Source organism: Populus nigra, chromosome 8 (genome assembly GCF_951802175.1).
Source record: "Populus nigra chromosome 8, ddPopNigr1.1, whole genome shotgun sequence".
In the NCBI taxonomy this organism is placed as follows: Eukaryota; Viridiplantae; Streptophyta; class Magnoliopsida; order Malpighiales; family Salicaceae; genus Populus; species Populus nigra.
This window is the reverse complement of record NC_084859.1, coordinates 14,685,946-14,702,239: the sequence shown is the minus strand read 5'-3', so window position 1 is coordinate 14,702,239 and position 16,294 is coordinate 14,685,946. Positions and strand designations below refer to the sequence as shown.

General features: G+C 34.4%; 1 protein-coding gene across 4 annotated transcripts; it reads left to right on the top strand.

Moving 5' to 3' along the window:
• Positions 1-341: 341 nt before the first annotated feature.
• On the top strand, positions 342-5,434 carry LOC133700769 (probable DEAD-box ATP-dependent RNA helicase 48). Of its 4 annotated transcripts, none has more exons than XM_062124426.1 (10): positions 342-1,434; positions 1,970-2,076; positions 2,404-2,459; positions 2,548-2,772; positions 2,939-3,145; positions 3,239-3,325; positions 3,597-3,692; positions 3,776-3,991; positions 4,182-4,364; positions 4,858-5,434. In XM_062124426.1, the coding sequence occupies exons 1-10, from the start codon at positions 398-400 to the stop codon at positions 5,086-5,088; spliced, it is 2,445 nt and encodes an 814-aa protein (XP_061980410.1). In that variant the 5' UTR covers positions 342-397; the 3' UTR covers positions 5,089-5,434. The 4 variants fall into 4 exon arrangements, with proteins under 4 accessions (XP_061980410.1, XP_061980409.1, XP_061980411.1 ...); XM_062124425.1 differs by having other exon boundaries at positions 2,401-2,459; XM_062124427.1 differs by lacking the exon at positions 3,239-3,325 and having other exon boundaries at positions 2,401-2,459.
• The last annotated feature ends 10,860 nt before the right edge of the window (positions 5,435-16,294 follow it).

The following is a 16,294-nucleotide window of genomic DNA, read 5'->3' as shown; positions in this document are numbered from 1 at the left end:
TTGAAAAAAAATTAAATTAATAAATGAATCGAAAATAAAAAATCAAAATAAAAAAAATTAGAATTAAATTTTTTTAAAATAAAAAAAATTAAGATTATAAATATAAGGATAAACTTAAAAATTAATTAAAGATTAAGAATCAAAATTAAAAATTAAAATATTAAGTATCAAAATAAAGTTACATTTCAAGAATGATTATTTTGCATCATTTTGTTAATTAGATATTAAAACTGATGAACCTAAAAAAAAAAAAAAAAACTCCTCGCCTTAATTTTATAGATTTAAATCTTGAGGTTAAAAATAATAAAAAAGACTTTTTTTTATTTAAACCCTTCGTCTCTTAGACTTAAACCCCAGTAGCCAAAACCATCCTCATTCCCGCTTCCCTTTCTCCATCATGTACCCATCACTCCTCCGCCGCTCCAAATTCTTATCGGAACAGCTCCGGACCCGGGTCTTCATTCGACTGATGGGTGGTGGACCCCGAAGCTTCCCTGGAGGTCTAAACAAATGGCAATGGAAACGTCTCCACGAGAAAAAAGCCAAAGAAAAAGAGAAACGGCTCCTTGATCAAGAAAAACAACTCTTCCAGGACCGGATGCGTTCCCAAATCAGCTCCAACCTCGCTGGCCAATCCCACCCTAACCTGAATCCGGACCCAAATAAGTACAACCCCATGAGCCCCAGCGAGCACCTCAAAGCCCTCGCTGACCGTTTCATGAAAGATGGAGCTGAAGATTTGTGGAACGAAAATGATGGGTCATTGAAACCCCCATCGGATGAACAGACTGAATTCGTGGGGACTAATCAACAGCCAGGATCAATTCATTCGCCGGTGGATTTGAGAAAATTAATATCAGAAGGGCGTCATGTGTCGCAGAATCGCGAAAATGGGTTTAATTATGTGAAAAGTAGAGATTATTCGATGCTTAGAGATTTGGGTTTTGAGTCTGGAGGTGATTCTACCAAGCCTTTAGCGCGGAGACAGAGAAATTTTAGGATAAATGAGAGTTCTTCGAGTGATGATGATGAAGATCATGGGTTTGTTAATGACAAAGTGAAGAATTTCGTAGGAGATTCATGGAATGAGCGAGGAGGCGTGAGTAATTTGAGGAATGTGAGTGATTTCATGAAGAATAGGGGTTCTGAGACAGTAAAACAGAGGAGGTTTCAGAGAAATGAGAGTGATGATGAGGATGAGGATTTGGAGGGTGGGGGAGATAGGAGAGGGAGGAGTGCGACTGATATTGGGAGTAGAGCTGCTTTAGGGAAGTATGATATGAAGAAGACAAGAAGGGTTCCATTAAAGGTGCTTGATAAGAATGATTTTGCGAACGAAGTGGAGTTGATCAGATACGAGCTGGGGAGGAAGAAAAAGTTTGCCGGAAATGAAGGAGATAAGGAGGAGGAGGATTCAATTCTTAGCGAAAAAAGGTAAGTTTTTTTTATTGGTTTTAAATGGTGTCTTAGTCTTACTAGTAAGGTAGTTTCGGCATTCACGGGAAAATGTGCATTATTTTTTTTTTGGTTCCAATTCCCTCATTAATCTCTGGATATGATAACAATAAGGAGATCATGATTGCCGAATATGAGGGAAATTTCACCATAACCTGCAATAGAAGAAATTTCACCAGGTCCTGCATGGATGAAAAACGCAGTTTCATTGAATTGTGGGTCTTAGAAAGTTACAATAGAAGAGAATGACACCGAAAGTGTACGGTGAACATAAGCACAGCAATGAGAAGGGGGCCCCGTATAAGCTCTCTTGCGTTTCACAATATCGACACTGTAGTAATGGGAGGATACTTTTCTGATGTAATTGCTTTGCGAGAAAAGTAAATCAAAGAACTTTGCATTTTTTGGAGTCTAGGGTAGAATAAAGGAAGAGGCTGTGGAATTATGTGTAATGTAAAGATCTAGTGTTCTACTTTTTAAGTGGTGATTTTGTGCTGTATGTATTTTTTTGCAGATTTGATGAATGTGGTCTGTCTCCGTTGACTGTCAAAGCACTTATAGCTGCTGGTTATGTTCAAATGACCAGGGTACAGGAGGCTACTCTTTCTGTTTGCCTTGAGGGTATGCAAATTGTGTTTTATGTTTCATCTCCAGTTATGAGAGTTTTGGTAATTATATAGTTAGTTCAAAAATCAGGGTAGACCAATATTGTTAGGGTGTGCGCGTGTGTCAACTTTTTCATTTTTTGGCATGTGCGAGGCCATAAGCATGTTTGGATACTTATAGCATCTCTTTTATTGTATTGTTATACTAAAGAAATACTCTCTGTGCTCCATTTTGATTATGTACGATTTTTTTTTCAAACTAGTCAACCTGTGCATGCCAAAAAATGATCTTTCTTGCACATTGTGAAGTTTGAATGATGGTTTTTACTTCAATTTGAAGCAGGCAAGGATGCTATGGTCAAAGCCAAAACTGGCACAGGAAAAAGCGCAGCTTTTTTGGTAAACTACAAGTCTCTTTGGCATTCCTGAAAATTAATTAATGGTATTTTAGCTTCTTTCTTTTGGTGCCATTGTTAAATTCAAACAGCTTCCTGCAATTGAAGCAGTTCTGAAGGCAACAAGTAGCAATGACAAGCCACAAGTGTCCCCTATATATGCTCTTATTCTCTGCCCCACAAGAGAACTAGCAAGTCAGATAGCTGCAGAAGCAAATGCTATGCTGAAATACCATGATGGAATTGGTGTGCTAACACTAGTTGGAGGAACACGTTTCAAAGATGATCAGAGACGCCTTGAATCAGATCCTTATCAGGTTTGCTCATGTGCTTGGTGTTTTTTCCTGGTTTAACTTCAACTCATGTCATGGCATGTACTTGAAAAAAAGAAAAAAGAAAAGAAATAAATATGCAGTTGATATTCCTGTGTTTTTCATTATTAATGCATGCATATCATTTTCTGTTGCTTTGAACTTTTTCCAGATAATTGTTGCAACTCCTGGTCGGCTGCTGGATCACATTGAGAATAAAGGTGGTTTATCTGTGCATTTGATGGGATTGAAGGTGCTTATACTTGATGAGGCTGATCACCTTCTTGATCTTGGGTTTCGGAAGGATGTGGAGAAAATTTTAGACTGCTTGCCCCGTCAGAGACAGTCGTTGCTATTTTCTGCAACAATTCCAAAAGAGGTTAGGTTTTTCCTCATTTTTCTGTTGATGGGTCAAACAAGCAGTTAAATTGTGTCACATGACTTCATTATGATTTTAGTTATGCATATACAGGTTCGTCGAATTTCTCAGCTTGTATTGAAAAGGGAACATGCTTTCATTAATACTGTGGGTGTTGGTTGTGTGGAAACTCCTGCTAAGGTATACATTAAATTAAGAAACTGTTGTGGTTAATTACCAATCAGGGAATTGCAGATGGCAATGACCTGATGTTGTTAAAAATGATCATGTTACCTGTAAAATGGTCCAGAGTTTGTCTTAGGCTGAACATTCTGGCACTGGTTTAATGACTAATTGATGTATTAAATATCTAATCACTATAAGTGAAATCATCTGGACTGTTTGATATTTGATTTTGATTGTTTCTAAATTGGGAAGCAAAAAGCATTAATGCTCGTTTCTGCTCCTTTAGATCAAGCAGTCTTTTCTTGTCTCTCCACACAGATTGCATTTTCAAGTAGTGCACCATCTTCTGAAGGAGCATATTCTGCAGGCACCTGATTACAAGGTAAGATTCTGTAGATTCTGGATTTCATTTATTTGCACATCGGAATGTGTGTGGCTGAGTCCTAGACATTTAACATGCCCCAGGTTATTGTTTTCTGTACAACTGGAATGGTAACATCACTCATGTATCTACTTCTTCGGGAAATGAATATGAATGTAAGGGAGATGCATTCTAGAAAGCCTCAACTTTATCGAACTCGTGTCTCTAATGAATTCCGGGAATCGAAATGTTTGATTCTCGTTACATCTGATGTTTCTGCTCGTGGAATGAATTATCCTGATGTTACTTTGGTCATTCAGGTACTAACAACCATTGAAAAGTTATAAATTCATATTCTGCTTGTATAAATTGCCAAGCATCAAATCAACTGTGCCCAGTAGACAGTATCTCTCAAACACCCAGTATTTTGTATATTTCTTCTCAGTAGTTGATTTGAATGCATTATTTTGTGTTACTGTAAAACAATGCACCAATTTTAATCATAATCAGGTGGGAATTCCTTATGATCGTGAACATTATATCCATCGGCTTGGAAGAACAGGACGCGAAGGGAAAGATGGAGAAGGGATCTTATTGCTCGCTCCATGGGAAGAATATTTCCTGAATGAGTTAAAAGACCTGCCACTCGAGAAATTCCCTTTACCACAAATTGATTCTGAAACAAATTTTAAGGTAATGCTCTAACTGATTACTTGCTTTAATTGCTTCTTGTTTTTATTCAGCATTATAAGAGATTGTAATTATGGTTTGATATTAAAAAGAAAAAAAAAGAAAGAAAATGAACTCAGAGCAGAAGTATGCAAAAGGCACATGTGGTCTTCTTAATTAACGTGCTGAAGTTCTAGAAGGCCATCCGCATGTTTTTCCCACTTCGTTAAACAAGATTTTTCAAGGGTGGATTCCTTATGTTGCATACTATGGAATTAACATCACTTGATGATCCATATTTGTATTTGAAAATGGTGCATGGTTGAGGTCCTGATACGAACAGTAACTAAAACATTTAGTCTACCTCGATTTAAACTGCAACTTATAATGTTTTCCCTCTGAAACATCAAAATGCATGGCTTTCTGGGTTTTAGTCCCTCCTATCCGTTTGTTATTAGGGCATGCAATTGTGCAGGTTTCATATGGATAACCTTTAGATACTTGCTCTGTTTTGCAGGTGGAGGAGTCAATGTCAAAGATTGATAGTAGTGTCAAAGAAGGAGCATATCATGCTTGGCTAGGGTATTATAACTCCATCAGAGAGATTGGAAGGGATAAAACGACGCTTGTTGAGCTGGCCAACCAATTTTCCGAGTCAATAGGCTTACATAAACCTCCTTCCCTCTTCAGAAAAACAGCTCTAAAGATGGGTTTGAAAGACATCCCTGGTATCCGGATCCGGAGGTAGTACTTATTGGGAGCATTGATGCATGCAAGCTGCTGGTTAGTGTTGCTGAGATTTAGCTTGTGCTGAAAGACCAGCTTCAATTTTTATTCCACTTGAAAGCTGGTAATATGTGATAGGTCTAGCTCCTGCTTTCAATCCCCATACTATTGTGTCTTCTAAGCTTTGTAATTGCGATTTTGATGGGTCATTCTATTGCATTATCCAATGCAGCGTGTTCATGATCAGGGTTTTTGGGTTCTTTAGTTTGATAGCGGACTGAGAATGGCAATGCTTTCATACACATGCACTCCTGTTACCCTGTATATTGTTGTTTGGTAATATAATTGTTGTTACTAGTTTTCGTTGAGGTCCTTTAAGCTGCGTACCTTTTCCTTTAAAAGCTGGGGTGTTCCTTGGTTTTGTTTTGAAACCCAAATGCACATTGAGAGAAGAGTTGAAAATTACCAACGAGAAGTAACTAAAACCTATGACCTTCGTACTTGTGAATCGATCTCTTTCAGACTTTGGAACTTCAAATACTTATTGAATGCATAAGAATCTAATATTCCACGCAGATTAGAAATTAAAAAAAAAAATTATGGAAAAAAAATTTAGATAATCATGATTAACTTGATTAATCTATTATTACTTAAGATATGAGATTATAATAACTCAATAAAAAAAACGTAAAAAATAATGAAGCTAAGGGCTTCATAATCAAATGTCAAATGAGAAATTTAAAAAAAATAATCAATTTTCAATAAAGAACTATCTTATTAGAAGGCAACTATAAAAATAACAAAGTAAAATATTTAATCGTAAAACAATTTAAAACCCAAACAATACTAACTAAATATAGTATTAAGAGCTAAATTGAAGAAAAAAAGTTATTGAAAGAATAAGGGTTAAAACTGGATAAAAGACCAAATGAAATTAATGTTGAGGGATAAAATTAAAAAAAAAGGATAAATCAAGAAAAAAGACAAGAATATAGTAATAAAAAGAATGGGGGACCAAGAATGAATTAAAAAAATAAATGCAATAAGATTAAAAGGGATGAAATTGCAAAATTTATTTTCTAGAAATAGAGCAATTAAAAGTAGAGGGACCAAATCAAATAAAAAAAATCAAATTGAATAGAATGTCCAATGATAAAATAAAAAAAAAATCCATACTTCAAAAAGCATCAAAAACCAAATAAACAGTAGTTAGAAGAAGGAGGACCATAATCAATAAGATTATAAATTAGGATAACAAGTGATGTAGTCGGGTTTGAGATAACAAGTGATTCTGAGCATTTAGATGTGAATTTGCCACAATTAGATGATGATTTGCCTCGGACAGATTATATAGATGACTTAATAGATGTATTTATAAGACCTAATAAATGTATTTATAAACTAATGGGATAAGTTTAGGTTAAAAAAAGATTTGGTTACTTCAAACTACCAGAATGATAACTTAAAAATTTTTTAATTTTTTTGATTTGATTGATGGATTCAAATCAAAATTTTATAGAAGTTTTTAAATTTTGTTTTTATTTGTAATCTCTTTTGGTGCTCCAATGACCGTCGAATTTTGAAATATTAAAAATCACGCTCGGGGCTCTGGTTGGGGCCATTTTTGTTATTTTCCTTGCTTTTCTTGGATTTCATGAATTGCTCGAGTCCCCATGTGATCATCATGATTTAATTTGCGACTACCTTGTTTATTTACATCCCAATCTCAAGGTCTTGAGCCTGCGATCTTGTTCGCCTCTGCATAAAGATGCTTTGAAGATCACATTGATGCTCTTCGACTTGGAGGTACTCAACATATCTCATTCTGTCATCGTAGACGCTCTTCAAACAAAAAACCCCATTTCGTTACACTGGGAGCGTGACTCGGTGAGTGAAGTAAAAACCTCACAGCTTAAGAACTTCTTCGCCTGTCAGAATGACGCTTGCATAATGTGTATGCGTGCGTACAAAGACTTGGGACGGTTTAAATGGCATGAATATGAGGAAGGGCTTTGGCGAGATGACGAGGTGAGTTCCCTTGCCATTTAACCTGAGCATGAAGAATGTGTTTGGGACATATGAGCAAGTTCGTCAAAGTCTTGAGCCTCGTAAGCTAATCATGTCAGCTTATAATAAATCAACTTCTATGGTAATATATGTTTTTATCATGTTATATTTCTATATGATAAAGTTGGGAAAAAACTTCTATGAAGACTAGATTATATTTGTTAGAATATATTGAGAAACCTGAAGAGTGTCCTGGTCTTAGGGATCGCCCAGAGAGAATAGAAGAACTAGAAATAAAAACCCAAAGAGAAGATGTGTTTAGTCCAGGAAATGGCTAAAAAAGATTTAACTCATCTCAAAAGATATTGTTTCTGTGATTAATCTGTTATGGCAAAACCTATGAAACACTCCATGCTTCACAAGAGGCTAGGCATCATAACTCAACACCTTCTAGGCCTGATGAGCTGACCATAATTTATTATTATTTTTTTTTGCCTCAACCCATTATTTTGATCCAGGCATACACCTCAAAGTATTTTTCAAACTCTGATAAGTCAAAAGAAACCTTGCACACCACCAACTCGTACACACTTACACTCCTTCAAATTATCAATTGGTGTTTGTGAACACAACAAATTCTATATACAGAGAAACATCAACCTCTCAATCAATAACACAATAAAATACCATAATTAATGACGAGAATATTTAACCTTTCCATTAGTTTTCGCTTAATTATCTCGATAATCCACCAGGAAACACTTAAAATTCCGAAATTAATTAATTAGATTTTAATAAATTCGACCATCGTTAGTTATTTAACAGAGAAAGGAGATGTTGGGACCATGGCAGCTAGCTATGAGATCGACACTGAAAAATACTATTCTATACTATAGAGTCCAAAGCAAAACAATGTGAAATCTACATGGGTTAAAATCTTAAAGTACAGCTTACCAATTAATTATTTACCCATCTACTACAATAATTATGTTTCTGACTATTTATGTAATCAAACGAACAGCTTGCATATATTCTGGGATGTTGACATTGGAAAGCTCTCTCACAGATTTTGACATCGTCAATTATTTGACTCGGGCTTTAGTGGAGTCTTCATTCTCCTCCACAATCCAAAAAATATAATACAGTGAAATAGTTAATTAGCTCCAAATAAATAAAATAAAATAACCCTATCACATCTTTTACAGTAATCAAAGAAAATATAATTTTTTAATTTTTAAAAATTATGATTTAAAAAATTAATTTAAAATAAAAAATCATTTTCTTAAAAATACATCTTTAAAATAAAATAAATAAATAAAAAGGGCGTCTTCCGCCGTGAATGATGGTAAAAAAAGCTGCTGCATTCATCACACGCAAAGCACAAGATTACAGGATGAACTCAAGCTTAACAAGTTACGAAAGCGTGCTTCTTTTTTCTCTATGTGATGAGAATGAGATGTGTCTTTTATCATTCACAAACCAAACTTACCTAACTACGGTGAGCCATAGAATATATCCTTTCAATATCACAATCAGATTTTGTTTGGGATCACAATATTTCTAATATGTAATTAAATTCAGGCCTCATTAATTAGCACCTAATTACGAGGCATATGTTGCATTAATAGATGACATGCATGTTGTTGAGCAAAGCCTGGGGATATTGAATCCTGAGGAACATAACCAGAAATAATTAAAGATAACAAAACATAAGAATATTTTTATTTAATTTTTTCCCTTCGAGATCCATCCGAGAAATATCACAGCCTGCTAATTAATCAAGTTCGAACATAAAGTGCATTTGTACCACAAAAATCCTGGTATTTTCAGTGATCAGAATATTTTCGAACCCGTTTTCTGATCATATCTTCTCAAATCCATCTGCACCAGTTCAGACGGATACACTGCGACAAGGAGCAGTGCTTTGATGGTAACTATAGGTTAAAATAAATGCTTCTAAGATCAGGACTCTTGTGGGGCTGGGCTGCAACAGAGTCTTTCTGCAGAACTTCCAAATATTAAAATAAACGAATATTTTCCAAATTATTGTTGGGTCCCCGTAAAATATTCAACGTGAACATATTCATCTATACGATGGGTTCACTTTGACAACGATGACAAAATAAAAAAAGAAAAATCCGATGGGTCTGTGTGGACCGACGGCCGACCACCCTGCTTGGAATTCCAGGAAAACGACCTTGGATTCACCATAGACGTACGCCATCCTCAACAATTTCAAACCGCATTTTCACGGTCACTTTTTTTAATTGTTTCTCTGCCCGATTTCTAAAGCCTTTTTGAATCATGCATAGGAGAATCCTTTGTCCCTCGTGATTCATCAGCAAATGAAATTATAGCGAGGAAATTCTGTCAGCTGATGTGGCATTTGACCTTTGGGTATCAAATATTTTTTATTCCCCATGCAAATGCTCTAGTACACAAGGGGTTAAGATTATCGTGAGATCCCTTTATTTTGTCCATTTGTCAAATCAAGTCCCCTTTCCTTAAATCAGATTAATCAACCCCTCCATTTCTAATTGAAGACAAATTTGAGATCCTCTAAACTACTATACCATAACATTGACATCCATCTGGCCAGCTAGTCAGTGTCAGAGTTTGGTGAAAAGGGTTAAGACTCCATATAATTGGTATTAGGGGAACTGATTTGGGCCAATTTAAAGTAGAAAACTTTATTTGATTAAATGTTAAAAGTGAAAGGATTAAGCGTGATTCATTACCTTTTTTTTTTTTGATAGTAAGTGTGATTCATTACCTAATCATGTTTCCCATGATTCAACGCCAAAGATGTCATGCTCTCCTCATCGTTGTCGACTAGCTAATCGCTATCATCATCTTCTGCCACAAACAGCACCAGAGAGCTTCGTTCCTCTGCACATTTCCTCAATTTATTTTGTCACCATGAGTCTTCCACCATCGGCTTATCATCATAATTACTTGAATTTATTCTATCGATAATTTGACCTGTCAAAAGGCTAATATGAAATGAATATTTAGCTGGAGAAAAATCGGTATCGCAAAACTTAGTTGGAAAAATCAACGAATGACAAAAGGAAGCGAAAACGCATAGAGGGGAGGGGGCGCCACGGGATCCCAGCATATATTTAATAGGTTGCGGTATCCGGCCAGCCGGAAAATCTAATATAAGCGGTGGACATCTTTTAGGATTTGTACCAATAACTTGGAAAGCAAGAACATGTGGTGAAGCTAAGCATCAGAGTACAGAGAACGTGTGAGCCACTTGTCACGGTGGCCATGTGGCACGAGTATCTCCAGAGCCTCGAGTCTTCGCCAATAATGAATTACAAACACGGCCTAACTATGATCAGAACACAATAACATGAGAGATCCAACTCATGCAATGTCAACGCTCCTCGCCAAAACTATGTTTCAAAGTAGCACTCAAGTGGGTTTCAAAGGACCAAACTAACCTCTATGATCTCCCACTCCATCTAACCTATGGCTACAAGAGGAGTCAAGGACAAAACATGTTTCTATATATGTAGAATTTGAATGACTTTAAAGAGCTAGCGCACTGATCCCTTCTTGAGGTATGACAATAACTCGTACATAGATTTTCTCTTCACGTGTTATTTTATTACGTGTGTGTGTGTACAAAAAAAACAAAGAAAAAAGAAAACTAAAAGAGAATGACTTTTTATTGTTTCTTTGTTGTGGACACCGACTCGATTGGTTGTTCCCAAAAGAAAAGGGCATTTCCGGAATTTGAAGGTGGGTGAGTAGATATAGATTTGGCTGTATCTTCACCACAGGTTGCTTGTTCCCAAAATAAAAGACTTCACAAATCCCCTTTCTCTAACTATTTTGTACATAAGCTCCAAATATTTCAACTAGCTGCTGCTTATTCTCTGATATATATATATCGCCTCTTCTGTTACATTCTCTTCATCAAAACCATGAGGATTAATCCAAATCCAAGACTCTCATTTATTTTCTTGATGATCATCATCCTTGCTATTAGCCAGCTCTCAAGTTGCCGCCACCTCCATATAAAAATAGGTGATCAAAATAAGCAAAGAGCTGAGGCAGATGTGTTTACTCAGCTTTCATGGCATTTCCCTGCAAAAGCTTCTGAAGGATCAAGCAAAGATGAGATCGACGACCCAGTTTATGGAGTTTCTTATAGAGCAGTTCCAGGGGGGCCAAACCCCCTTCACAACTGATTATAGTTTTGGTTATTTATCCTTATATGTGTGTTCAGTTGTATACATATCTTTTTGCAGCTTGTAGACCTTATTATCTTTGCCCTTTTTTTTACTTTCTCTCTTTTTGTTTCAAGGATGTATAATTTATTAAGATTGAGAGTTTTGACAGAAGTGTTTTTCTATGTAGAAATTATAATAAAGTATTTCGCCAACGAAGGAATTTTCCGAGAGAGAGAGTCCATGTTTCTCCGATTTTTTTCAATGTAGAGAGTTGCAATATATATTATATATGGTAAAAATCAAAAACTAGAAGAAAAGAAAAAAGAATAACAGTAGCTATTTTTGTTCATGTTCTCCATCTCCACAAAAATCTTAAGAGATGAGAAAGGTCAAAAACTTGTGAGATGGGGAGTTAATGCCTATAAATTAACAATAGGTTAAGGCCTAAGGGTACAAGAAACGATCTAATTATAAATTGGTTGTAGCCACCGACTATATCTGTTGCATATTTGTAAGATCCTTTGCTGGTTTACAGAAGAAGTCAAAGCATAAATATCTAATATAAAACAACAATTGGCCACCTGATTTTGGATTTATTATTACTTGATTGCTTGTATAGCCTCGAGGGCGGGGCAAATTTCACTCCACATGAATGAATGAATGAATGAATGAGAACATGAAGGATTGTACGTACTGCATATGCAGACCACCATCAGTGGAATTTATCTCTCTTCTTTATATAGCAAACGCTGCATTCGCAAGTGGTCAAGCAAGGCTCGTAGAACTGTACTGGTACGAGTCATTAGAGTTGAAATTAATGAGCGAAACCTGCATGGAGACAGATCATAATGATCACTTGCAGTATGGGATGGGTCCCTGAAAATAAAATAAAAGAATATACCATACTACCGTATGGTACGCCACTTCTCCCAATCATTAATGTATCATCGAGGAAAGTTGTTTTCGCTTTTCTTAAAAGGATTTTTTTGTGCAAGAGCTTCTTCTTCTCTTTTTTACTAGGGTATCCTCCGGCGCCCTCTTCTGAACCAGGAGACTAATTAATCCCTTGTAGTAGGTTCTACTGCCGGTAAAGATTCAAACTGTGTTCATCTCACGGTAAAGATTCAAACTGTAGTAGGTTCTACTGCCGGTTCTTGCCGCTAACCCTTCGATGGTACTCATTCTCTTGCTTAAAAAAGGAAGAATTCATGAACATATTTTTTCTGTGCTTAAACAGGGACGTATAATATGTTTGTGCTTGTACTCGTGTGTAACACATTCATGGGCAAAGGAAGAATCAAACAAAACTTGATTACAACTCAAGTCAACTCCAACGAGATGCAATCAGCTCCAACTTAAATAAATTTCCAATTTTGTTATTAATAAATAGCGGAATAATGCGGGAAAATATTGGTTCACAATATGCTGTCAATAAATTGAGTTGACAACACTACGTGGCCGACTGGGAGAAGAATTCCGCGTAAGCAAATTTGCCCTCCACGCTTTGACTAAGAAAAATTCCGCGTGAGCAGGTATAAGCGCACCTGGCTGTGTTGAGAATCAATAACCAAAGTTCAGACATACCCGTCAACTATTAGGGAGGTATCAGCTTCGTTCTCACCATTTTTCTTTTATCAATTTTGTCCTTCAAGCAATTGAATTTCTTAATTTGCCAGTCAGACAACGCGTCAACGAGTTAAAGACATGCTCATTAATGAGATACCATACGGTCCATTATTATATGTTTCTTAATTTCCTTTGCCTGATGCTAAGTCCATGTCCATACAATCCCTTGACTTAATTTTTTATTCTTATTTCTCAATTTCTTTTTTTTTTAATTTTTGTGAAATAATATATTTTTACTTTGCCTTACAAATCTTGCTTTGTCATTCTCTCCTGTAATATTGAAAAAACCAGTCGGTGGCAAGAGATTGTTATTTATTTTCATATAATTTTTGGTAACTTGTATCACTTGAAAACTTCTTACAACAATATATTATAAAAGTCAAAAAATTAACTTTAAATTCAATAAAATCCAAAGTTGTTTGCTCTAAATTCAAATTGTGTTACTGTGCATTTTTTGTATTTTATACTAATTGTTTCGTATCCAGTTTGAAGTCAAATAATAATATTCATTGCTAGCATATGTGACTATCAAAGCAATAAATTTGATTCACGTATATCTATATTGATGGGAAGGAAATTCAATAATTGCCCATTTAGTCCCACCATAAGGGGTTTTACATGTCTTTACGTATCTTATTTCGAGGTTGAAAGTTTTATCTTATTTAACATTCATTTTATTAATGCTTTATTATTTATTTTATACAAAATTTAGTTTAATCGAAGTCACAGTTGGTTCATCCTAAACTTTCTTAATTAATTTCTTAATTTTATTATAAAAAATTTTAGAAAAAAAATCTGATATAATCTCTCATTCTAATCGATTAATTTATGTTAATTATTAGTTTTAACCAATCAATATTATCTCAGTTAAAATATATTCAACATGTATTTTTATAATGAATTTTTAAAATAAATTTGTATAAAATTATCGTATAAACGAGTTTGAGTCAAGCCCTAAACTAAGCAAGCATTAAGCTGCTCACTGAGGCTAAACTCATTTGCATTCCTAATTCTCATGCTCTTCTTAATTTTATAAAATTTCAAGTCAATTATACGAAAGATTTATTATGATTACAAACAACTTATGAGAGCTTATTTCTACTCTTTAATTCTATAAATTACCATTGTGCTTAGTTTTCTTCTAAATATGTGATGTGGGGATTTGAAAAAAAAATCCATGGGGACTGAAACTATCAAAACTATAAGCACTGAGTTTAATTATCTTGAGACTACAAGGACTATGTCATAACTTTTGCTTAGAAAGCCCAGCAGCTTCCTCCTTCCGGCACCCCCTCTGTTCGCCGCTAGTTTTCCGCCTCTCCCATCGCCAGTTCATCTTAAATAATCAACAAACAACCATTCCACCTCCCAAATGGTAATAAGACATTAAAAATCACTTTCAAGTTCAAATTTAGAGTATTTAGATCCAAAACCTCAAGTCTCAAAACACCCAAAATCGACAGTGTGCGGGTCTAGATTTTATATGAATGAACTCTTGGCAATTGAATCTTTTACTTGGCGATGGTTTCGCATTCGGTCATGGCCGGACGGCAAAGATCGACCCGTTTCTCTCTCCTTTTTTTGGTTCAACTCGTCTCTCTTCTCATATTGCTTTGATTTTCTAATGTTTTTTTCTCAGCTGTTTCCAGCTCTTTACGCGCTCAAATACAGAGTTTGCTTGTACCATTTGGCATCCACATGGGATGTTGTCAACTTTATTGATTGACAACATGTTGTTAACCTATCATTGCCCAAAGGGCAAGCCCGCGAACACCACACCATAGTGCATGGTTGGTGGTGCACTTGATTCTCAGCCTAAACTAGTTTGATTTCCGATTAAAAAAATAAAGTGCTGGTGTTAATATTTTTTACCATCAAGAAAAAATTTAATTTTAAAATAAAAGGTTGATATGTGTATTTTATTATAAATTAATAATTATATATTTTAATAAATGATAAAAAAAATCTATTAATATTAATCAAATATTGAGTTTAAAAGTTAAGATAAAGATATATATAATCTCATTTTATGGGATTTTTATTTATTTTTTTATAACATAAATAATTTAAATTCCATTAAAAAAAATTATAGTATAAATCTTGTTGTTCTCATTAATATTTTTTTCACTGGTTCTGAATTTTTATAAAAACAAATGAAAAGAATTAGAATAAGTGTTTTTTTTTGCAATTCAATATTAATAAGCAATTTAATATCAAAATTTTGTATACGGTGCTAATACATAATAATCAATAAAACAACATTAATATCACCGTTAAATTTTCCAATGTTCTTCAAAACAATTAATGACATTGTTTTTTTTATTAAGAGCACACTTTTCTAATAAAAAGGAGTGATAATTAAAATAAAGGTTTGTTAAAGATTTAAGCTACTTCAAATAAAAAAGAAACATGTATTTATCAAATCTAAATTCAATTCCCTTATTATTAATGTCTATTAATTATTTTAGTGAAAGAATTTTTTTAACGGGAAGCACTATTTAAAAAAAAATATTTCATAATTATCCAAGCAAGTTCGAAAATATAAATCAAAATAACATGTTCATATTTTATATATATTTAAGGCTTAAAAAATAATAAATATGATAAAACCATGTATAAAAACGTAATTAAGAATTTGGTATATAAAACAAAATTGTTAACATTCTAATAAAAACTTATGATATTATTTAAGAATGTTAAAATTGAAAGGTAGGTGAATTATCATGTAAAATTAATTTTTAAACTACAAAAAAAGATAAAAAGAAAAGGGTTGGGTTTTATGGATCCAAAAATCTATTTTTAACACCCTGGAATTCATCCAAAAACATATATTCAAACGGGAAAAATTCTTTCTCACTCAAGATTTACTCTTTTAAAAATCTTGTATTTTTGCTGTTGAAATGTGAAAAACCATCAACTTTCTGTCTTCTTTGTTTTCTAATAAGTTTCTTTTTTCTTTTTCATGTCAGTCATGAATTGAAAAAAAAAAACACATACTTTTAGATTAAAATGAATTTTTGTATGAATTTGAAATTGGCCATGTGTGTTGATCCTTTTCCTTTGAATTCTTTTTTTTTCTTTTAGAAATTTCACCTATCAATCATAAGAAGAAGAAAAAAAAAGAATGCGAATTGAAAAAAAAAAAAAAAAAAAAAGCTACTGTGGTTAACTATTTTCGCTGCACTGCAAGCCACGCCAAATTTTTAATTACAATTCTTCATCTTAGCAGTCCTTCCCAAGCAGCCAACATCCTCCCAGCCCCAGGTGTCTAAGACTCTCACTTCCGTACACAATCCACTCAAAGGGAGACAGAACAAAGACCGAAGACCGTCAACTGTATCTCCAACATCATTCATCATCTTGGATAACACATTAACTTCAATTCACCTAATCCTTCTATCAAGTTATTTT